General features: G+C 45.5%; 1 protein-coding gene across 4 annotated transcripts in view; it reads right to left on the bottom strand.

Moving 5' to 3' along the window:
• The window catches only part of LOC306924151 (nuclear factor of activated T-cells, cytoplasmic 1-like), a 178,506-nt gene that overhangs the window by 34,067 nt on the left and 119,735 nt on the right, over positions 1-24,704 (bottom strand). For all 4 annotated transcript variants that reach the window (XM_079502523.1, XM_079502524.1, XM_079502522.1 and 1 more), the window contains 4 exons: positions 22,320-22,522; positions 18,163-18,335; positions 16,540-16,680; positions 2,606-2,661 (listed from right to left, as the gene is read on the bottom strand). In XM_079502523.1, coding sequence (XP_079358649.1) covers positions 2,606-2,661; positions 16,540-16,680; positions 18,163-18,335; positions 22,320-22,522 — 573 coding nt within the window. The remainder of the gene's footprint in view (positions 1-2,605; positions 2,662-16,539; positions 16,681-18,162; positions 18,336-22,319; positions 22,523-24,704) is intronic.

The raw sequence follows: 24,704 nt of genomic DNA, 5'->3' as shown, positions 1-24,704 counted from the left end.
AATGCAAACCCACAAAGACAGGCTTTAGCATGAAACCCACAGGGATGAGTGATGATTTTTACAAGCCACTGATAACATCGCGTCATTAAATCTTTGATTCGCTGTGTGGTGACTGCTGATCACATTCCGCGTTTTGAAAAACGCATGCAAGCGTGTAAATCACAGCAGTCTCCATCCCTGCCATGGTGCGAGCTCGTTAATCAGCAGCCATGTTTATTTTACAGTTGGCTCGCTGTCTCCCCGAGATTGGCCTTTTAGTGAGCCAGCTGATGGAGTGGTCTAAATGAGTTTGTCTGGACAGTGTATCTAGGCACAGTGGACCCCCCCCCCCCCCCCCCCCTGAGGCTGGTACAGTACAGTGCCCCTGTTTGTTTGTGTGTGCGAGCGAGCGAGCGAGGGACACCCCTGGGGTCGCAGCCTCGCCCCTGTGCAGCGGGAGAGCAGAGAGGAGGCTGGCTTATTTGTTTTCAGAGCCACGCGGCTCCCAGCGGAGAGTCTTGCTTGCCTACCCCATCCCCCCACCTGGACGGACGTGAACTTTTGACTGCTGTTCAGAGCTGATGAGAGGGGGCCAACAGGACGTGAGGGGAATGTGAGGACTGTCTGTCTGTCTGTCTGAAAGGATGATGCCTTGATGACTATAGCTGTATTGCTTTCTCTCTCTCTCACTCTCTCTCTCTCTCTCTGGGGTCTAAACAGGCCAGAGCGGGGCACAGTGACAGGATGCCGTTTTCTGTCAGTCAGCACCACTGTGCAGGGTGGTGGTGCATGGCGGTTGTCAAAGTATGAGTGTGTGTGTGTCAGCGGGACGGGGTAAGCAGTGGGGTGGGGGTGTTAGCCTGTCTACGTCCTTACACCCAGTCTGCCCCGAACGATGACGACAAACAAAACAAAAAAATAAAATAACACACACACACACAGGTGTCTGTTCGTGCATTTGCACCCCACTCCAACCCCACCCGTTAAAGCTGGCACGCTCCGAACAGCAATAAAAACACCAGCAGGCGGGCAGGCAGGAAGAGGTGACCTGGTGACAGTAGCACGGGACAGTGGCCAGCATGGCCTCTCTCTCTCTCTCTCTCTCTCTCTCTCTCTCTCTCTCTCTCTCCTCTCTCTCCTCTCTCTCTCTCTCCTCTCTCTCCTCTCTCTCTCTCTCTCTCTCTCTCTCTCTCTCTCTCTCTCCTGACTTGTTTGTTTGAGCTATGTTGGTCCTCACCTCCACCCAACCCCCGCCCCCACAGCTAGCCTGAGCCCTACGCCCCCGCAATTTTTCTCTCCAACATCTGGGACTCCAGACCGTACCGCCAGCCAGCCCTGTAGGCCAATTACTGTAAGCATCAGAGAGAGTCTGCATTTAACTCTCCTATTGTAACGAGGTCTTCATCTGAATCGAATAATGGCCGAGTCGGAAAAAACGCCGCCGTTAGTTTAGAGAAAAAAGGGTGACGACTAACAGACTGATGAGAGATGTTGGCGTTTCAGAACGCATTGTCGTCACCCACAAGCAAACAAAGCGTTTGCTGTCCTTACAAATAGGCTGCAGTATCTGTGCGTTGAAAGCGGAGCCCTAACGAACCTCCACCAAACGCCTCAGACTGTTTGGTTTAATTAACTCCAGAGCAGCAGCTAGCTGTCTGTGACACGCATACAACACTCGCCATTCCTCTCTCTTGACGATTCCCCTTTGCATTTTCTTTTCTTTTTTTTCTTTTTATTTTACAACACAATCTAATGTGTGACTGGGCGTCAGTAGAGGCACACTGCACCGGTTTATTTTCTCATTTCCGCTCTCATGAAAACAGCAGGTAAAAGGCAGGGGTCTTAATCCACTCTTGGCGGATCCGAGGCCAGGACACGGGGGGCTCATGCACAGTGTTTGTGTCCAACTCCCTCCCTACACACCACACGTCACTGTGAACTAAACGTCTAGCTATGCTTGGACGGCTGGAGTTGCATATATAGTAAAGTCTGGAGTGTTGATTTAACTCTTAAAGCCCACGCACACACAGTCCGATGTGATGTTTATTGGATCATTTGGTTTTAACGCATCTTTTTTACAGCAATTGGTCTGACGGCAATCCCGCAGTAGGTAGCCTATGCTTAGAGAAGTGTGTATTTGTTTTAAATTGTAGTTGTCCTTTTTTGATGTGAAAAGGCTGCACGTTGTGTGCAACGTGCTTTAGAGAGTAAAACCTGACCCTTATAGGTCCTTTTAAAATTGTATGTATATTCGTCTGACCGTGTGTGTAGTCTGGCCCTATGTATATTTATGTGCCGTACAAACTTGCATGCATTTATGCCCCTGTGGCTGCTTGCATGTGTGTCCGCGGATATCGACGGTGACAGATATAATACAACCAGTGGAATCAGTGTTTACGTCATGCAGGCAGCTGAGGACAGAGATTTAGTGAAAATTCCATTCAGGGTTGCATGGCCTCGTCAACACGGACTACGTCGCCAGTTGTAATATCTTAGCAAAGATTACATCATTACAGCGGGGCAGATGAGAGAGAGAGAGAGGGAGACGATGAGAGTGCGGGGGAAGGTTTGGATTGGAGAGAACCCCAATGCTCATGGACTGATGGTGACGATGAGGTGTACTTACAGATTTGGCTGAGTCCTTGTCGACTTTCGCTTCTGCCTCCCAAAGGTGGTGGCCATCTATATTGACATAGGAATAATGGTGATTAGGGAAGATATTTAGCTCAATGATTCACTATGAAGAACAACATAGGCTGCAAAGAGACAATTGCGCATAGATAGTCATTTCTACACTGTAAAGTCCTGAGTGGGTCAATTTGGTTGCATTTGCACACTCTAGGGGTTTCAACTGCATCAATTAACACTGATGATTTTACTGTGTATTTTACGTATATCAAATTACATTGTTACATTACACTGAATAATATATTGCTCTTATCGGCTTTAGTCTGTGATTTTCATGTAAGATTAAGTTAACCCATGTCTTGTAGGCATAGAGACACGATGGATATAGTTCTCTTTCCATTTAATAACCAGCATAGGGAAGGCCCACTACTTCTTATTTATGGTATACTCTTCTCTATTTTTGGCACCCCTTTAAAAATCCTCTATTCTTAACTCAGCTTTGTTATAAAAAAAAGGAACAAAAAAGAAAAGTCATGCTTTCATTTGTTCTCTCTTTTTCTGTCATCTTTGAGCTTGTTGTGGTGAGGAGGCTTTCCCTCGCTGCCATGCAATAAAAGGGCCTGTAGCTGTCGAGGAGCCTGTAGAGGCTCAGCTCGCATTCTTTGGCTTTTCCCTGTGATTTCATGCCACACCTTAGCGAACAGACGCGCTATGGGCTCTGCTAGGGCAATCAGCACCGACCACACGGCCATTTTTTTTCCTTCTTCTTCTTTTTTTTTTCTTCCTCCTTGCAGTGCCAATGACTCATTAGCACTGTCAGAAATAGAAGGCACACAGAGCGGCCTTTGTGTCTGACTGTGGCACAGTATGGTCGAATGGCTGGGGGTTTGAGTGAGTCAGTGGCACAGCCACAGTGTGGCATGGCTTCATGATGTCTTTATGGACGTACTGTACTGTAGCGACGGCACGCCATACTGAACTGTACACCACAGAGAGAGAGAGAGAGAGACGAAAACCATGATAAGAGCCACTCGCCATACAAAGAAAACTGACAGCGGAGTTGAGAGGATCTGGTAGATGTTAAAACCATTTTGTTACACAACAGTGTTTTTCACATCAAGCACAGATCTAAAGGAATAAAAGATCCCAGTCGCAGTTGGCCCGTTATTACTGAACCGTGTGTGTGTGTGTGTGTGTGTGTGTGTGTGTGTGTGTGTGTGTGTGTGTGTGTGTGTGTGTGTGTGTGTGTGTGTGTGTGTGTGTGTGCGCGCGTGTGCGTGCGTGCGTGCATGCGTGTGAGAGAGAGAGAGAGAGATGTATGTGACTTTGTGTGAGTGGGGGGGCTGGTGGTCAACTTTATGATTCAGAGTGAACATCACTGCATATCACTTTCACAAAATGCTCATATTAAAACCACACGAAACAGAAAAAACAGACAGTGAAAGGAAATCAAGGGATTCTTTTTTTTTCTCCTCTTCGAGAATATGTATTTATTTAAACTTCGTAAAGCATCTGCCCATATGGGGGGAACGTACAGAAATGTTAATTTGCGTAGTGAATAACGAGCACATGCTGTGCAGCTGTGTGAACCAGCAGGGTGTCACGATGCCGCATGCCTACGGGGTCGCACACCTGTGGGGCTGCGGCGGCACAGCGATGGTGCACATGATCGTTCAACGTGATAACGTGTGCAGATGAGGGTGACGTGGTAAACCGTGACTGCGGTCACTGAGAGACCATTGACGGGAAAGAAGAGTGAGCACTGAAAGAGAGAAGGTCAGAGAGAGAGAGAGAGAGGGAGAGAGAGATGATCATTCCTCAAGTTACGGCTAGGGGAATGGGGAGGGAATCACGGCCGCCTCCACACCGGGAGTCTCTCCAAGAGGGAAACCTTACACTCCGACGTCAACCTTCCACCAGTAAACATGTTTTTCAAGCTTTTCGTCCTTCCTTCCTTCCTTTCCCTCTCCCTCTCTTTACCTTTCTCTATTTCACCTCCCCCGCTACCCCCCCCCCCCCCCACACACACACACACACACACACACACACACACACACACACACACACACACACACACACACACACACACACACACACACACACACACACACACACACACACACACACACACACACACACACACACACACACACACACACACACACACACACACGCTTCATCTGTCCATGTCTATAACCGCTCCGTCAGAATAACCAAGAGTAACCTCGTCCACTTCTGTTTTTCACCTCAGCCTGTAGTGGGATGCTGCCACATGTGGCATACCTTTGCAAGTCAGAGAGTGCCGTAGGACTGATAACCGCAGAACTTTCCGCTCCTGCTCCTTCCCTGCTGCAACATCTGCAAAACACGTCTGTTCCCGACAACACCTCCTTCTTCAGAGCCTCCGCCCACACATAGCACGCGCACACACAAAAAAAGTACATGCACACACGCATATGTGCACAGATAGAGATACGGCACTCTTGAGTCTTGGAGCACACACATGCATGCAGATGCATGCACTGCACACGGACACACACACACACTCGACCGTTGGGATTTACACTTTCCATCGATTAAAGCTCCTCATATTTAGTAAACTCCCTGCGTAATATCAACTAAACAGTGGTGCACACATGTGCAGGAATGCACACGTGCTTGCACACACATCACAGACACGTATGCAACTATATGGGCACACATTGCACACACATGCACGCACGCACGCACGCATGCATACACACTCACACACACTTGTCATTGTCTGTGTACTCAAGGGTGAATGGACCAGCTGTCTGTTGCTGCACATGACTCAGTTGTCAGAAGCGTCCACGAAAGTCTCAACGCTAATGCAGACAACGAGCCAAGAGAACACACTCATTCATCAGGTCATTAGACAGGCAGCGCTGCGCATTTGGGTGAGGTTTTCTACCATTTGAACCACAATTAAAAACAGGACTCAAATGTTATTTCATTTCTTGGCAACAATATTTGTTGTTTATTTAGTAATAGCACAGCAACCACCACGTTGCTCTTAAATAGCACATAAACAAATCCTCCCATTTGTTTTATTTCCGTTGATTGCTTGGCCCTGGTAAGTGGAGAAAGACGCAGTACAACCACAGTGCTCAGTAAGACCACTCATGTATTAAGGAGCCACTGTTAGCTAATCATAGACATCCTTGTCCTTGTGGCGACCTAGAAGGCTTTTTTATTTATTATTATTATTATTTTTTACATCATTGAGCGGAGGTGCATTCTCCTCCTACCAAAAACGTGAGGAAAGGGGCGTTCCAAAAACACAACAACTAAATGCTGTCCAAAGAATGTTCACTTTGGTGGTTTTTGGGAATGGAAAATATGATTCAGGCAGGCTTAATTGTGGAGGCTCTCTTTCTCTCTTGAAACAATCCAGCCTTATTCTGTAGCTCTGTCTCTTTTCCAGAGATTTTTTTTTTTTTTTGGTTTTTATATACAGCAAGTTTATTTTCCATTTTGGAACCAGCGTCTTTGCTGGTGTTTCCTGGCTCGAAAATAAAATACTGCACTAATTTTACATGCATATTTTCAGGGCAGTTAACTTGGGGGTGCGGGACACAGAGCAAAGCCAAGAAGGTCAAAGGCGTTCCCTGGTGACCCGCACCAAGGGTGAGTCCCGACCCACCCCTGGTGACCCGCACCAGGGGTGAGTCCCGACCCGCTCTGAAACACACATGGGCCCTTCTGGTGGCTGCTGCAGCCTGAGATACAGTAGGTGCTAGTGAATCTGCTACAAATTAAACAGGCTTGAGTGGAAATGACGGCCTTGACTGTAGATGGAGAGAAAAAAGGGAGCATCTAAAGCCGGCATCAAGCTGTAAACATGAAAACATTCAACAATAATGACGTAAGGAGGATAGTCCAGAGCGCTGCTTCTAGCAAATAAGACAGACTTCAAAGTCCTTGATCTATTCGTCTGCATCGAATAGACGTGGACCTTGAAAACGTACATCAAAAGACGTTTGACTGTGGAGTACATCATCCACCTGTAGTAGATGTCTGATGCTGCTGCTGCAATTTCTGAGGAAACCAGAAGAAAATAATTGTACTCTTCTGTACTCACACAAACATGTAACCACTAAAGAAACCTTGAACCTTGAATACAATTTGGCAAAACAGCATTATGAAGTGATAGGTTTTCTACGTTTGCTGTATACTTACAGCAGATGATACCCACATCCTAAACTGACTCATGTTAGTACTTATAAGCTTGGGACATTGCAACATACAGTATACCAGGGTTCCCCAATAGGCGGCCCGCGGGCCATTTGCGGCCCGCGGAGCGCCCCCTGGCGGCCCGCGGAAGAATTAAATGGCATTAAATGGGGGTCAGTAGCCTATGCATGTCAAACTGGGCATCCTTTTCAAATGGGGTCGAGGCAAGACCTCGACCTCACGCGTGCGGACTCGGCCCCCAGCCTGGTACCCTAGTCAAAATATGGCCCTCGAGGAAAATTAATTGGGGAACCCTGCAGTATACTGTAACACGCATATGAAGCAGTCAGGTGCGCATGCCCTAGTGGTTAAAGTATGTACTACATATAGGTTCTGATGCCGGACAGCAAGTCCCGGATTCGATTCCCAAGCCCGTCGGACCTTTGCATGTCAGTCCCAACTCTTCCAGAGTCTTCCCAGTCAGGTAACAGTACCCCCCACCCCCCTTCCCCCTCACATGCCCATGTTCACCAGGTGTATATCGTCACCCTGTCCCCTGTCCCTGTCTCTCTCATACACATTCATTATCTACCACCATTCACAGATTTCTATCATTCCAATTCCCTTGTTATCCACAAGGGGTGAATGTTAATTCCTTGGCTCAATTACGCTTGTATCACCATTCAATCACAGGTTTTTTACATGTACGTAAGTTGTTTGCTTTTCACTGCCCAGAATTCGCTACGTGAGTCCTCCACAAGAGGATTCTTGGCAATACAAAGCAATGAACAATTTACAGTAGGCTTGTCTCTAAAATGGACGAATCGATCTTTATCATCTCAATCAATAAGAACACAACTACTTCATAAAAACAATGTTGGTGTGACTAACACATCCACTGAAGAAGATGTATTACATGCATTGCATAGATTATCAACTACAATGCAACATTCACGAGTTGGCATTCCAGTCTGGAGCCTTGGGTTGTGCCAAGCGAATGCAGGAATCTCCTGGCGGAGATTAGAAAGCCACAGTTCACAGATCAGACGTGGATCTAAGGGTGGAGGAAGATTTTATGCTGCTGCTGCGGCATTACACTAATTTCACACCATGGCTGCTATTCTGCTTCTGTGATCTGAGTAAGCGGCGTGGTGCCATGTAGGTTAGATTTTTTTAAATACAAAAACAACAAAACACAAAGGCGGACATTGTGTTACATTATTTTCAACCACATAAGGTCTATGTAGGTAGGCTACTTCTTTGTTATGCCAATTAGCAAAAATGAAATCACATCCGTGTGAAGTGTAGGGCACTCTTAACATTAAACTCTGTTCATTGTTAATGGCATTTAATGTTTGTCTAAGGAAAAACAAACATTAAACCTTTATATAGGAGGTGAAAAACAAGCTGATCTTATCTACAAGCTCACAATGAAAGTGTCACTTCACAACACATTGATCTGAGATTTTGGAATGCCAGGGTTAATGTTGTTAACATGCTTTTTTGAGGGGCGCTATCCCCTCCTATGGCCAGCTTTGTGTATGTTTGTACCACAGAATGTGATGATTTGATTGGCTGAGCACGGGATGTGATGTATGATGATGAAGATAAGAGCGCCCCTCACTTCACGAATGTGATTTTTTTTATTAAACGGTTAAATTGTGCTATTAACATAAATTCAAACGCATCAGACATAATAAACGCATGTATTTAATTCAGTCTGAACAGAAGCAAGGATAAAACATATCACCACTGGCGAGAAGAACATCTATCACCAGAGGAGGGATATCAAAAGCTGAGGAATGGATTCCTCCTCCCCATGCAGCAAATCCAACCTGTAGATCTGTAACTAAGAGTGGAGGGGGAGGTCACGCTCCTGCTGTGTCATTACGCTGAATTCACACCATGACCGCTATTTCACTTCCGCGTTCTGAGAAAATGTGTGCGGTTCCAGCCATTGTCTAGAGACTCTAGGGATTAAAATCAATGTTATTGATTTTATTCCCTCTTCTTAGTGTTTTGTTTTTCTAATAAAGTTGTTATAGTTGCGGCTGCACTAATAACTTTGGGGCAGGCCCGTCTAGAGTTTGAAGAACAGGTTCTGACACATATCCATATATGGAGATCTAAGGGTTTAAGGTTTGAGATCAGATGTAGAGTTGCTGGCCAATATTGATGACAGGGATCTCCATATATGGGCTTAACTGCAACAGCAGGTCGCATTTACTATGACATCAGGGTCTCCGCACATGATGTCACGAGACCTGGGCACCATATACCGGTATGGTGCTCGACCAACACACTGACGGTAAATGCACGATTCCATAGTTAACAATAACTGCGACCTTCGGTTGCAATTATTGCACTGGCACTGTGCAATAAGTTATTACGTATGTGTCCCTTCTATGCCCGTACGGAGTTCTTTGTCAGGCATGCCCAAATATGGAGTCTATGCAGTGATGTCAGCTGTGTCCCCTTTTATGCCCATATATGGAGTTCTTTGTCAGGCATGCCCAAATATGGAGTCTGGCCCGGACAGAGGCCTTTTGTGGCGGTTCTGGACAACCGTGGGTCCGACCGACTCGACACCGGGCACTGCACTCCCTGTGGGGGTGTGGAACGCGTGTGTCGAATTTGATTACAGACGTACATACAGACAGAGACTTGGTGCATTTATAGATAGATTATTAGTTGCGACATGAGGTGGAGCCAGCAAAACAAATTGTACTCTGAGACATATTGGCAACCCATCCAAAACTCTTTGTGGTGTAAACTAGTCATGGACTATAGGCGATGTCAGGCATGCACCAAGGTGATGTGGGGTGTGTCAGACGTTTTGTACACACCCGTTTAGCAGAAAAAACATTCAGAGCAAATCCAATAACACTGTCTGGTGTGAATTTGGTGTTAGGGTGTTCTCGTGGCACTCCTAGCCTCAGGTGGAGGTGGAGGCTGGAGGACAGTCTAGATGTCTCACTGGTGTGATAGCTGGATCACGACGCGAGATGTGTGGAGACCTGCCCAAGGCCCAGCTGGAGGATGGTGAATAAACAAGACTGCTACACTTATTTCAACTGAGTGGGAAAACATTAATACAACAATTCTAGGCTCAGAGTTTAATTAAACCTCAGAGTTTTTGTAGAGTATTTACTCTAGTTGGTTAGTTCAGACAGAGTAGTATTTTTATCAGCTTGCAGAGCTGATCAATGATGAGACTTTCTAGTCTAGTCACGTGGTCTAGTGGCGATATTTCCGTGATTGGCTGGCCTCTAAGCCAATGGGAGAGTAGCCCTATACGGCCAATGGGACACTAAGCCCCACGGCCAATGGGACACTAAGCCCGCTCTCCTCTTCCACGCCGCACCATGACTATAGACTGCAGTGCAAAAAGCCCCACTATACAATATGCAAGGGATTGGAATGCAAGCTGATAAATAATGACTTTCAAGTCAATTTCTTGTTTGTTTGTTTGTTTCTTAACTATGAATGAGGCCCATGTTGTGGGCTCATTGTTGGTTGTCTACAGTCCTGAGTGGAGGGTGGTGGACTGACACACAGTGTACAGTAGCTGATATCTCCCTAAGTGCTAGTTTTGTGTCGTAGTCTAGGCTAACTTTCTCCCCTGTTGTAGTCCTGCAGGCAGTCCTCCAGTAGGGCCAGATGTAAAAACTATCCCGCTCACCAGGGAATTCCCTCCCCTTCCCTCCCCCTCTGAGTCAGAGACAGTGTAGGCTTTCCCCAGCTACCCCCCCCCCCCCCTCTCTCTCTCTTTTTCCCTGCCTCGATCACTCCTTCCATCCACGGAAAGCAGGGCAAGCCAGAACACACACTCCACGAGGTGCGCCAGGTATGTGCTTCTGCTCCAGTGCCAGGCTAAACAAAAAAAAACACACTCACACACACACACACACACACACACACACACACACACACACACACACACACACACACACACACACACACACACACACACACACACACACACACACACACACACACACACACACACACACACACACACACACACAGGCGTGCACGCGCAGACATTTACTCTATACAATAGAGTGTGCCCACATATCGAAATAGATGCAAATCTGAAACACAAAAGAAGATGGAAAGTCTCCTAGATACAGAGGAAAATATAATTATTTTTAAAGAGATAAAAAAAAAAACACAATAATTACTGCCAAAAAGACTGTTTGCTTTGCAGCATAACAATGAAGAGATGAAAGTGTAAAGAGTCAATTATTATCTTGCTACATCCTAATTATCAAAACCCTTCTGATGGGTGTGGTCTGTGTTAGGGTTAGCTAAGGTTAAGATCCACTGATGGTACAGAGAAGAGATACAACATACTGTACACATCAATGGTTTGATGGTATAAAAACTATTCACCTACAGTACGAGTGATTTTATGCATACAAAAATGCATTACATATATTACTGAGACAGCAGACAATGGTAGACACTGTAGTACACATTGACTGCCAACGCGACGTAGATCTACGTAGTCTCACTCTCAAACCCAACGCTGGACTGCCATGGACGCTACGTCACCTGGTGACGTAGATCTGATTACGCTAGAGGGCCCCATAGCCTGGCCCAGCCTGTGTGATTTCTGGTCTGGAGGGGCGGGTGCCGGTCAAAAACAGGCGGTGGATCCCATTGGTTCACCGATCTGAGCACCCGCCAGCAGAGAACACTGATGTCACCAAATGTGGAGCGACGCCCCTCTGCACTGTTATTGGTTAGCGAAATACAAGGAAGTGTCCTTCCTATGCCACATTTTGCAATGGGTTTCCCCAGGCTTTTCCTTTTGAGCCGAATGCGAATGAAAATAAAAGCCTGGGTACCGATAGGCTATGACTCTCAGAGAAGACGCTAAAGACACTATGGGCAGTATTATGCGTGTCTTAAGTACCAGGTCTTATTACTTAACTTAAGACCTGGAGGCGTGATCAATGCCATTTGGCTATTCTGAGTGGCCAAACAGCATTGACCACGCCTCCAGGTCTTAAGTTAAATCATAAGACCTGGTACTTAAGACACGCATAATACTGCCCCAAATTCGCAGATTGCGCTTTTGGTGAAAACAAGCCATATTCAATTGCCAATAACTAAATAACGGAATATTGTTTTTTGTTTTTCCTTGTTTGTTTTTGGTGGTGGAAAGACTTTCCAACGGGACATCCTTTGTTGGGATTTTTCCCAAAGGGTCAATAGTAATTCATTCACTTAGGCAGTGGGATTTAAGGCTGGTAACAATTTTGTTTTATATTATTTTATATTTATATTTTTCCATTTTATTTCCCATTTATCTCAACTTTGCTATATTCCTCTCCTCTCCTGTGAGGGTCTCGTCTGTTCCGTTTCAGCCCTCTACAGGGAATCCCTTACAGATGACTCACTGAAAACACTTCCTACTGAACAGGCAAACAGGCCCGTGGGCTAACAACTAAACACACACAAACATGGCACACAACGCGCACGCACACACACACAGAGAACAGAGTTTGCATCAGTCAACATCATGCCGTTGCTGGTATACAGAGCAGTGGGGATATGGCTTTGGCATTTGAAACGTAGAAGTAATTATTTTTCAGGGCACATTAAGGTCTCCCACAGTGGCATCATCCAGGAGCTCTGCTCATTTGATACCCGGGCCCTTCCCAGAGGGGAGATGGGAGACAAGCAAAACAACACACGGGAGCTAGTGACAGAGATGCACAAGGACGAGGTGACAGCGAAAGACAAACAGAACATCAGCTGTTAATAGAAAAAAGTTGTTTTCCATTCATGTATTCGTGCCATTAAAAAAAGACAAAAAAAAAAACAGAATGTTTTAAACCTTTTCACCAGAAGAGTGCCTTGGTTTTTTTCCTTTGTTGTACAGAATGACATTTGTTTCTGTAAAGGTAAAATGCATTGGATGACAAATCCAAATAGATATTATTCATAGTTCATACTCAATTCATTTCATGCAGGCCTACAGTATTTATAATGTTCCATGCTAGCCGTTGGTTCGTTCCGTGAGATGTCACTCTTGGTCAAATGACGTTAACTGCAATTATTCACACAAGTTGGATTAGAATGCAGTGGAGGGGTCGTCGGCTGCTGTTTCTCAGGATTTGTGGAATTTTCTGGGAGGTGTTTATTGGAGTCAGTCTTGGAAAGCGAGCCTCTGTCCTGACCTTTGATGGCTGCACCAGTAATGGCTGTCACCACTGCGGCAACAGCAGTGATTGGTGTTGTGTTGTATCTGTGTGCGTGTGCGCGTGCGTGTGTGTGTGTGTGTCTGTGTGTGCGTGTGCGTGTGTGTGTGTGTGTGTGTGTGTGTGTATAGAGTGTGTGCGTGCGTGTTTCTCTCTTTCTATATGTGTTTGAGCGCGTGCATATTTCTGTGTGGTCTGTGCACGTGGTGCATTTGGTGAATGTGTGCATAAATATGTCTGAGTGGTTCTTTATGTGTCCGTGAGTGCTTGCGTGCGTGCACACAATTTTACTGTATGTAAGTGAGCAGTAACTATTGTAAGTGTGATGCTCTGCCTTTCATGGGGGACATTTAGTCATGAACTTTTCCAGAGGAAAATAACATGACAGTTATAGAATAAAATCGGTAATATAATTATATTTTATTGGTGCCTTTTTTCTTCGTCCCGCTTTGTTCTCCTAAATCAACAATAAGAGGTTCATGATCCTCTGATTGTGAAGCCAAAGCACAATATTCTGCCGTATATTTAGGTCATAAGTACTTTTCCACACTCCTACAGTATTAGCTCATAGTTAGTGACCATTAGTGGATGATGTGTGAGTGTCTGCGTGCGTGTGTGCGTGCATGCGTATGTGCGTGCGTGCGTGCGCGTGTGTGTGTGTACATCTGTAATGGGCTTTTGACTTGAGACCCTGGAAGTGGTGGGTCATTAAAACTTACATAAGAGTAGACAAAGTAGTCAGACAGACAAGACAGACAGACAGAAAGGGAGGGAGGGGGGCATGAAAGGAATCCCTTTCCTTGCATACCTTCTCGGAAATATCTCTCTCTCTCCCTCCCTTTCTCCATCTCTCCCTCTCTTTGTCTGTCTCTCAGTCGTTCTCTGTGCCGCAGAGACGAAAAACAAACCACTGAAATGTTGATGGTAGGCAGGAGTGCGGGGATCCCACCAGCTCAGAACTCCTCACACAGGCTAATGTCTTTAGCGGGTATCAGGGGTATAGGTGAGAGGAGGGGTATGAGCGTGTGCAGGAGTGGAGGAGCAGAGAAATAAGAGATCGTCCACCCATGGCATAAGAAGGAAGCGGTCCACCAGAGAGAACGAGAGAGAGAGAAAGCGAGAAAGAAACAGAAGCAATAAATGAAAGCGGGAAATACAAGCCGGTAGGGGTCAAGGAGAAGGCAGGAGGCAGCGGGTGGAACAGAGAAGGTGTGTCAGAAGGGCTTTCCTCTCCTCTCCGGGGATCCCCTCTGTGACTAAGTGGAGACAGGGAGGCCCCCCAACACATTAACAACTAAAGCTGCCCTACCATTGCCCCTCGCTCTCACCCTTAACCCCGGCCGGCTCTAAGGGCTTGAGGGGTGTTCTCCAGTGGTGGACAAAGTATACTCAAGTAAAATGCTCAAGTATATTAGATATATTACAAAGTACATGCTCTTTTTTATATAAATGCATTGCATAGACCTTCAGAAAAAATAAATAAATAAATAAATATTCGTATTTCTGTCATTTCTGTTAGGATCCCTAACATAGAAATCTGGTGTAGTTAAAAGTACAATATTTGTATTTGAAATATCGCAGAGTAAAAAAAAGTAAATGTAGTTACCACTGCCCACAACTGGTGTTCTGAGGTCAAGGGAGACTTTTGGGGCACATTAGGGCGATTGGGGGTAATTGGGGGTATGAGGAAGAGCTGATTGCACGGCAGGGAGTCTCCTCATGTACTGTATACTGCTAAAGCCACTAAAGAACACTGGCCAACCCCCATTTTCCGAGATTAGGAGCAACACCTGACAGGGAACTCACTGCAATGCCCTTTACAGCTGTGACACTGGCCATGAAGTTAGAACCAAACATATCAAATAACCCCATCTTCCTTCTATTAAAGTTATGGTTTTTCCTGACCTGAACAGGATGTCCAATCTATACTCCTCCTGGGTTACAACCCCCTTGCACAGTCAAATCTATAGGGTTAATTTAACTTTAACTGTAAGTATACGCAAATGGAACCGAGACCAAGATCTCTTTCAGCAGAGTAAAGTTAATGCTCTACATTTTGCTGTGTGGTTGGAAAGACTACAGTACTACAGTATGTAGACAATAGACACGTATAGGGAATGTTGTAGCCTACATTACAAGACCAGAATTAGTGTCGCTGATCCTCACTTATGTGAGAATTAAATGTAGTGTAAGTAATATTGTTTTAGGATGAACAATGAAGCTGATAGATGGGTACTCTCGATTGGCTAAAATTACAAAAACTTTTTTTTTTATAGTTTATTAAAGAGCTGGACGGTCAGAGCTTTATAACATTTTAATACAAAAGCTTTTCGTTTTAACTAAAACAATATTACTTACACTACATTTAATTCTGGGTGCAGTACTTAGTTCCGACCAGTCATTGGTCCGACAAACGACAACCTACCTCAAACCCTAACCTAACCATAACCGCAAGCACGGGAGCAGCGCATGTCAGACTATAATGCTCCGTCGGCATTACGTGCGGATCCCAAAATTGGTATCCAAATTGGTATCCAGACCAGAATGGATAACCCTGTTACTGAACAAACATAGCAATGACTGCTAAAAGAATACAGCAATATTTCAGACTTATTTCTTTAAATTATCACTTACTCCACCTTTAATACAATTATAACAGCAGACAGCAATACACCACTGAATCTTTAGCTCTAATCTTACCCTAACTGGGGAAACTTTCTCTTCAATCAACAAAGACAAAACAACAGTTTGTCCTTCCTCCTTTTCTAGTGGCATTTTTACTTCCAGCTCATCATCACCATCATCAGAATTATCATCGCCACTGTTTTTACAATCAATCAGGCTCTGCTAGGTGCCACCATTTTTGACCTTTTCCTGTGATTCCCTGGGAGCCATCAAGGAAATGACCATTGGTAAACTTGATCACCGGTGCCTTCGTCATTGCTGCCTCCCACGCAGGGAGGAAGCATACGGCCACAATATGAAGAACAGGAACGCTAACCATGATTCACTGATGATGGAGAGCTGAGGGCCCAGGCCTCTGCATTGAGAGGCTATACTCTAGATGGAGAGTAAGAAGATGGTGAAATAGGAGGAGCAGAGTGCTGCAGCTGGAAGAGAGGGTGAAAAGGAGTGAGAAGGGAAGAAAGACAGAGAGTGAGAGTGAGGGAAGGAGAGAGACAGTGCACATGCCCCGGTTGTGATTCATTCCTTAACTTGTGGTGAGCGTCAGTGAACAGGCAATGGAAACTTCAGCAAATGTAAATACGCTTTGGTTAAAAATATAGTGCCTTAATGCACACCACATGTGGCTCCCTGGCAAGACCCGCTCTATTTTGACGGGAGGAGAAACTGAGGGAACGCAATGAAGAGAGAGAGAGAGATAGATGGAGAGAGAGAGAGAGAGAGAGAGAGAGAGAGAGAGAGAGAGAGAGATTCAGAGAGAGAGATTCAGAGAGAAAGTGGAGTGGAGTGGAAGAGGAGAGAGGTATAAAGGAATAAGTGAGTCTATGTGACTCCGTCTTACCTTGGGCTTTCTCCACAAACACCACCTTGGAGTCAGGGAGGAAGTTGAGGCCACCGAGAAGTATCTTCTTGCCCCCCGTGGCTGGGTAGCTGTCCAGACTCTGCTTCTCCACCAAGGGAAGCTCCTGAGCTGAGCGCTGGGCTGTTTTGAGGGATTACAGTAGAAAACAAAAACGAGCACACTCAGTCTGTATATTATAATGCCAGTTTGCCGGGTGCACGGCTCACACAGATTCACGTTAAGAAAGTACGCGCTGAGGAAGTCTTGACACACGTCCGTGTAGCTGTCCGTGCATATACAGTATGAATTAAAAGTACCAAAAGGACTATAGCTATTACTTTCTTACTGTTTTGAGGGGAACAACGAAAGGTGTGTGCACATCAGCGATCTCTATTAAAGCCCACGTGAACCGACCGCCTGATCTCCATTCACTCCCAGACCTCCGGCGTTACCACCGGAGCAGCGCACAGCCGCAGAACATCAGCTCTTGGTTAGAGCTCGCTTGCTTATCAACTTCCTAATGACTATTTAAGGAGTGCTCGCTAAGTGTTTTCAGACAACAGCTGTGATACGAAATGCCGAAAAAGAAGAGGAAAAGATTGATCAAAACAATATTTTCGCGGTGACGCAGTCAGACGGAGAGTCATTATTTTTGCCTATGGGTGAGTCACGCAATACGCACCACCTGTCCCTGTGTTTTATGAAAGCGGCGAGCTAGTCACCCATTGGTTACTGCAACCCGGTTCACAGGCAGAGTCAGTGAGCACATTGCTATGCATTTCATCCGTAGTAATCCCAGCATCCTACACATTTTATTGTAACGTTTCACACTGTAATAGCAAACCTCTGGCACACAAACGCTGTCGAGAAATCTCGCACTTTGGTAAAGAGAGGTTGTCCCATGATGATTAAAATCCCCTACAGGTTACCATTGGGTCTCGCATCATCGCCAATAAACCACGATGCCAGCGCTTTCTCAACATCTAAAGCTTTGTTGAGTCCTTACGGTGCACATTACATCACACCTTATATCGACGACTGCCTCACAAAAGACACAGAGGTTCCTTTCAATTCGTTCGTCGAAGCCTGCCAGATCTGGGCCCTGGCAGCCGACCTTTGAGAAGCCTGTGCTAATGGGGGAGCCCTACCACAATAACCTACGCATGCAGTCATAAAATGCACCGTGAGATAGATAACACATGTGTCTGGCATCATGCACAATGCATCTATTGCCTTGGCAAATTGGTTTTGATCATATAAATCTTATTAGGTACAGAGGCACTGAATTTGGTCAGGTAATAAAATAGTAGCGGGGCTCATTAGATTATGACAATAGATGCCACCTCATGCTCATGTGCGTGCCAAGACGGAGCTTGCCAGATTGTGTGTGCGATTGTGTGTGCGCGCGTGTGTGTGTGTCTATTGCTGTACTTATGTTATTCATAATATGAATATACAGTAAAGCCATATATTATGTGTACTGTAAGTGCATTCAAGCTTGATACAAAAGTGTCTTTGTGTGCAGGTGTGCATGTGTGCATGTGTGCATGTGTGTGTGTGTGTGTGCGTGCGTGTGTGCGTGCGTGCGTGTGTGCGTGCGTGCGTATAGTGTGGTAGACTCACAGCACTCGATGGGGTTGGAGGAAGCCTGTAAGGACACCGTCCTGCCGTTGGGCTGGGTGATGTGCACACGGAACACCATCCTCACTCGCGTGTTCTTGCGGCCAATGTCCGTCTCTCCCTTGCGCAGCTCGATGTCCGAGTTACGCAGCTTCAGAATCCCAGCGCAGTCGATTCTGATGGGGATGAAAAGGGATCCTCGGTTTCAAAGTGGAAATAATCGTAACATGCAAAAGAGCGGAGAAAGGTACATTTTTATCTCTTGTAGGATTGTAGATTTTAGGTATGGGAGTTATTAGTGATGTATTAACTAAAGCCCGCCCTATGCTAATTGTAGGGTCCGATTACACATTGGCTGCATAACGGCCCATGGCAATCTTATCGACCAAACCGATGTGTCGGTTGGGCTCTGGTGTTAACTTGATGCATGACTGAAATCATTCTGACATAAAGTAATGGGAGAAGGAGTTCATAAAAACGGTTCAACGGAGAGACTAAGCATGTCTCACAGTCCTCACATATTAACCTATTCACTGGCCAAGACAGCTGACATCATTAAAAGGACTCCTCCTGTCCCTTTTCTCTGCCCGTTTATCACTTGTGCTTCTCAAGTTCCGGTCAGCAACCACGTCCCCCGCCTCCGCACGAGTGTCAGACACCACCAGGTTATCTGCAGAGGGACGGGCTCCAGACGGGCCTTCCATGTCAGACACCACCAGGTTATCTGCAGAGGGACGGGCTCCAGACGGGCCTTCCATGTCAGACACCACCAGGTTATCTGCAGAGGGACGGGCTCCAGACGGGCTCCAGACGGGCCTTCCATCGGCCAGGGTCTGCTTCTACTGCATGCTCATCCTGCGATGGGGCCCGCGCCAAGTTGAGCTTATAGGACTAGATATTACAATCCCTTGGATAATCAGAACTTGGCATCGAGTGGGGTATGATTTACCACTCTGATAATGTCAATAAATATGATTTGCATTCATCCCGCGTTGCAAAGCCTCTGTTAAGTTGAAGTGGCTCTAGCTTTTGCTCTTAGGGTAAGTCTAGATCATAATCAATTTCACCTTAGGACACCCAATAAATTTAGGAACAACAATGTGAGCTCATTTTCTATTTTTGTTTCTTTCTTTTTTTTTTTTCATTGAGTGGGTCTCTCCCCTTTTACTGAACGGCTAAACTGAGACGCGAGTATGGTTTTCCACGCGACGCAGCCAGTCCTCGACTAGCGTTAAGGATGCCGATGGATCACACATTGGAAGTCCAGCGGAACACAGCCACGTCATCCCCAATCTGCGGCTTCTTCAAAGACACAGTTTGGACATTCATTACTTAACGTCACAGATTTAACAGTCCTGCCTGCCCAAGAATTAGTGGGTCTCCGGAGGGATCTTCAGGGCTTGAGCTGAAGACAGACGCGTGTGCATGCACACACAGAAGTGCACGAACACACGCACACACTCACACGCACACACACACACACGCAGACTGCTGTCATAGAGCTCTTTCCAGTGGAGAAAACCCATTGGCTTTAGTCGGTATTCTCTCAACCACTTTATAGCTGTCTGACTGCAGCGAGCCTGTCCGCTCCCTTCGCACCATTTGAGCCTCACACTTTCAACATTTCAAACGTTTACAGCTTAAACCTTCACTAACTGTTGCCACATTTCTTGCAGTAGAAACTTTTTTCTTTTTTCTTTTTTTTTCTCAAATCAAGCTCCCTGTCTTTATTTATTTTATGGTATTTGATATTTTTGGTGGGGATATGATTTCCCCCCCCCCCCCCCACCCTTCCTTAGTGGAAAAAGGCATCAGTTTTCACGGTGGCCTTTCAAGAAATTAGAATAAGACCAAAAAGAGACTGGTAAAATAAAAAATGCATGGGATATGGTTTGGCATTTCAATTATTTTACATTGGAGCTTTTCGGGCACTATTCCTGGAACATGGTAAATGTCAAGTTTTATACAAATCTATTTTTCCTTCTTCACTTTGGTTTACAGAATTTGAATAAATAGGAAGAAAGGGGAAAAAAAGAACCCATACACATAACGCTTACAGCGAGCTCTTTAGCAACCATGCATGACGTAAGTGTTCAGTCACGCAGTTATGCTTTTAAAACAAACAGAGGATGATTGGACCGTCATGCACGATTTTACTGTCAAATGACTGCTGGAAAGGACTGTGCACTGTGGAAATCCTCAGCGTTAATTTAACTCAGAAAGCGTACGACTATGGAACCAAATGGAACCGTAAGGGTCCATTTGGTTTCGTTTGTACGCTCTCCGGGTAAAATGAACACTCATGATTTTGCCGTGTGCAGTCAGTCTCCATGGCCTATATAGTATGAAATGTGGGGCAGTTATTTCTTTAACACAGGGGCGGTGTTTATATTAGATGAAAGTGTTAGTCTTCTGTGACAGCCGGGTAATAAGAAATACCAATGTAGCCCTTTTCTGTGCGTCTTTGTGTCTTTCTTGTAAAGCGATGACAGTTTAAAAAAAAACTAAAAAAAAATCATAGTAACTGTAGCAACAGTAGAAAGCAAATATTCTATATAGGATAACCACTTGTGTGGATGTTTTGTTGTTGTTTTTTTAGCAACAAATATAATTGCACTCGGTGGTATTTGCAGAGTAGGCGTTTCAAAACAACACAACTTCCACGTACTACGTTGGATGAATTATAGATAGATCTCCCGTAAACACATTGAATCATGCGCTGTCTGCATCCCACACAGTCAGACCAAAAAAAGCGCTGGTGAAGGAGAGGAGTGTTGGATGTGGTGTTATCAAGATGAGATGCTTTAGCACATCCATGGAAAGACTCAGTCACAGAGTGTGGGGGGGGAGAGACAGACAGACAGACAGACAGACAGACAGACAGACAGACAGACAGACAGACAGACAGACAGACAGACAGACAGACAGACAGACAGACAGACAGACAGACAGACAGACAGACAGACAGACAGACATGCAGCAGGCAGACAGACAGACAGACAGACAGACAGACAGACAGACAGACAGACAGACAGACAGACAGACAGACAGACAGACAGACAGACAGACAGACAGACAGACAGACAGAGAAAGACAAGCCAACACCTTCAGGTTTTGTGCTATTTTTCACTGCACTTCCTCTAAGCATCGAGGCTATAAGGACAAAGGGGGAAAAGAAACATCCTCTCTCTGCGTTTTCATAATATCAAATGTATTCCCCTGTGATGTGTGAAGTTTAATAAGTGGGGTGTCCTGGTGTTTTCCCAGTCTAAATATGATACAATGTGAAGCATACAGTGGTATTGTTGGAAATGGTACTGTAAGGAAATACGAATGTAAAAATCAACCATGCCCAACCAGAAAAGGCCACTTTCCAGTCAAAAGTCTCCCATGTCTCATAACGTTACCCAACTTTACCTTTGTAACCTTCCGCAATACTTAAACAAAATGTTAAAACACTCCCTAACTTAATGGATAGCCATTAAATCCACATCAGCCTTTATTTTCTCAAAGTATATTTCACGATTTGAAACACGGTGCAGAATCAACCTAAGGTGGTGAGGGCCTTATATAACCTTGGTTGAGATAGAGCTGTTTGATTCATAACACATAGTCCTGGGCCCCGGGCCAGCAGCTCCACTGAAGCCCACACCGGAGCCCCAGGACGGGAGCTGCTGCCTGGACACACTGCAGAGCTCTACGGCCCCTTAGTTGAACTACTGCTGCAAGCCTGGAGGGGAGGGAGCAGCAGAGCAAGACCGGTTTGCGTGCAAAGCCAGTGGACTGACTGAAACAGTGTTAATAATATACATACAAAAAAATGCTGTGTTTATAAAATACAGTTCTGTACCACTATACCTAGTAAGAAAATACAGTAATGTGAGACGGGCCACAGGTGTCTCTTTTCCTTTGTTAAAACTAATTCTCCCCATTCTTCAGTGTAGAAAAGTGAATGTTCAAGGCCTGCTCAAAAGCCTGTACTGGGACGAATAAGTGTGTGTGTGTGTGTGTGTGTGTGTGTGTGTGTGTGTGTGTGTGTGTGTGTGTGTGTGTGTGTGTGTGTGTGTGTGTGTTGGGGGGGAGGGGGGGGGGGCATGAGGGAGAAATAGGGACAAACAGATAAACAGAGGGAACTGCGGAGGCTTTAAACGAGAACTCACATGGCTCTCATGTTGTTCTCGGGCAGAAGGGGGATCTCCAGGACCTTGGTGTTGGACTGCATGACCTCGTGGCTGGCGGTGGAGACGGTCTTGCCGGTGATGCGGTGGACCTGGTAGAAGGCGTGCGGTCGCAGGAGGCGGTCGTCTGCGGTCCCGATGAACAGCTGCAGGGTGAGTGGCTCGCTCTCCATGTAGCCGTAAAGCTGGTGGGAAGAACAAAGGCACGCCAGGTGAGAGCAGGCTTTGTATTTTAAGACCACCCCGCCTCCCCTCCTCCCACCCCATTTCCACAAGCCCTCATTTGGCAAATAGAGAGCGAACGCACATATTTGGCTACCGAGAGCCATTTAATAATGGCTCTAAGATGGTGAGTGGGGCTCCCGGAAAAGAAGCACCCCCTTTGTTGTGTTTGTTTTTCGGTTGGTTTGGAGACGCCCTTTTTTTTGTTTTTGAGTTATTTGTACATCCCTTCAGGGGGAGAGTGTTTTTGATGTCTCTCTCTGGGTCTGTCTGGAGTGGAGATCTCCCGGGTGGAGAGACGTCGTGGAGACACGGCAGAGACGTTGGCCTCCCATCACTTCCACTGTTCATTAAAAATCTCACAGCCTCCATAAAAAAGCAGTGCCTACAGATATGCATGCAGTCAAGGTTGACTCAATGGAAAGTGACCCTTTTCGGGGGGATAACATTGGAAACCAGGACAGTCACTTTCATCTCCGGCCATAAGTGGTGAAGCACACAATTTATGACATCCATGGAATTGATTAACAAGCACCTAATGCTATACGTATAAAGCGTTGCATCCATATAGGGTGGGACCACAAACAGTAAGCTACATCGCCTCTTTAAAACTTGGCTCCGCTATTAGAGGCAATAAACTGGAATATCTTGAATTATTCATTGCATTTCTCTTTAATGTGTTCACCAATATCTCAGCAGTCCAACACTGAGATCATTGCATGGCTGCATGTGTTCAATAAAGTCATGGTACACACAATATAAAAATTCCTATCTTAATGACAAATTAAGGTCAACTGTGATACACATGCAGTATAGTACAATGATTAAAAGAAAAAAATAAGCTATATTGCTATATAGGCATTGTTGTTGTTGTTGTGTACGTTGTTAGTTAGTCTGACTTCTAACATTTAATTCGATTAAACTCGTGCTTTACAAGAGCTTTACAAGATCAATAAAATGTATAGGCTACCAAATATATGCAATAATATGAGATCCATAGTAAGCAATCACAATGCAAGTTATGCAACGTTGTTGCCCCCTTTAACGGTTTATTACACAATAGCAAAACAATGCTATCAAAAAGACAAAACAATAAAGACCCAAACAAGCTTTAGGCCTGCAAGGAGTGCAGCAAGATGTGATCGTTATAATAACTCTGTCTTAAAAGGCTCAGCGGTGCCAACAGTAGCATGCAGACCGGAGCCTTCTCCCTAGCCCTCTGGCCAGTTATGAACATGCATTATGATTTTCATTATGGCTCAGAGACGGCGTCCCACCGAGATGAAAGAGACTCCTGTATCAGGACAACCACTTCAAACAGGTACCCACTTCCTCTACCTAGCCACCATTAGCTCTCCAATAAAAGATCAAATCATAAGGGGGGAAAAAAAAGTGGAACGCCGCAGCATGGAGTTTTTTGCAAAGTGCTGTTGACTTTGGGGCTTGAACACTGCTTCTGAATCCAGCGACCAAATATGAGCAGTGCTTGGTCATTTTCAGAGCATTTAGCTATCCGTGGGCTGTTTTCTAATAGTGCCTAAAGTAACACGAATGTATGATTTAACAAAGTGGGTAATGGGGTCAGGAAATTAAAACACTGGCATGGTTGCTGGTTCCATAGTGTGGTATGCATGGGGCAACCGATACAGTACTTTGTGTGATTTCCGACCAGACTAATTTGCCAACCAAATGTGTTCTCATTCCTGCGGAAACCAAAAGTGCACCGTGGACCTCCCAAGATATGCTTGAGCGTTTCAATTTTCAATGTTCATATAAGTGTTTTTTAAAAATAAGAGCATGTCAATGCGGGTTCGGGTCGGGAGCCTCCCCAATCTCTCAGAAAAGCGGGGGAACCCATTTGGAATACACACAAGAAAGTATTAAAAGCTCTCATTGGACAGAGATGGACCTCCAAGGATCAAGACAGCCCGGGCTCTTGACCACATGTGAGATGGCCATAAGACATCACTTACGTGAGACAGGTCCGACCAAACAATGTCCGTCAGAGTAACAGAAAAATCCACAAATTGCTCAATTACCTCAGCACACAACCCTATCATTTCAGATCGACTTTCTTCAAGCTCTGTCCGAGGAGGGGGAAAAAAATGAAAACAGCGGATCTGCCGAACAAAATAAAAGCCCCCA

The sequence above is a fragment of the Electrona antarctica genome (genome assembly GCF_951216825.1).
Source record: "Electrona antarctica genome assembly, chromosome: 6".
In the NCBI taxonomy this organism is placed as follows: domain Eukaryota; kingdom Metazoa; phylum Chordata; class Actinopteri; order Myctophiformes; family Myctophidae; genus Electrona; species Electrona antarctica.
This window is presented reverse-complemented; position numbering and strand designations above follow the sequence as displayed.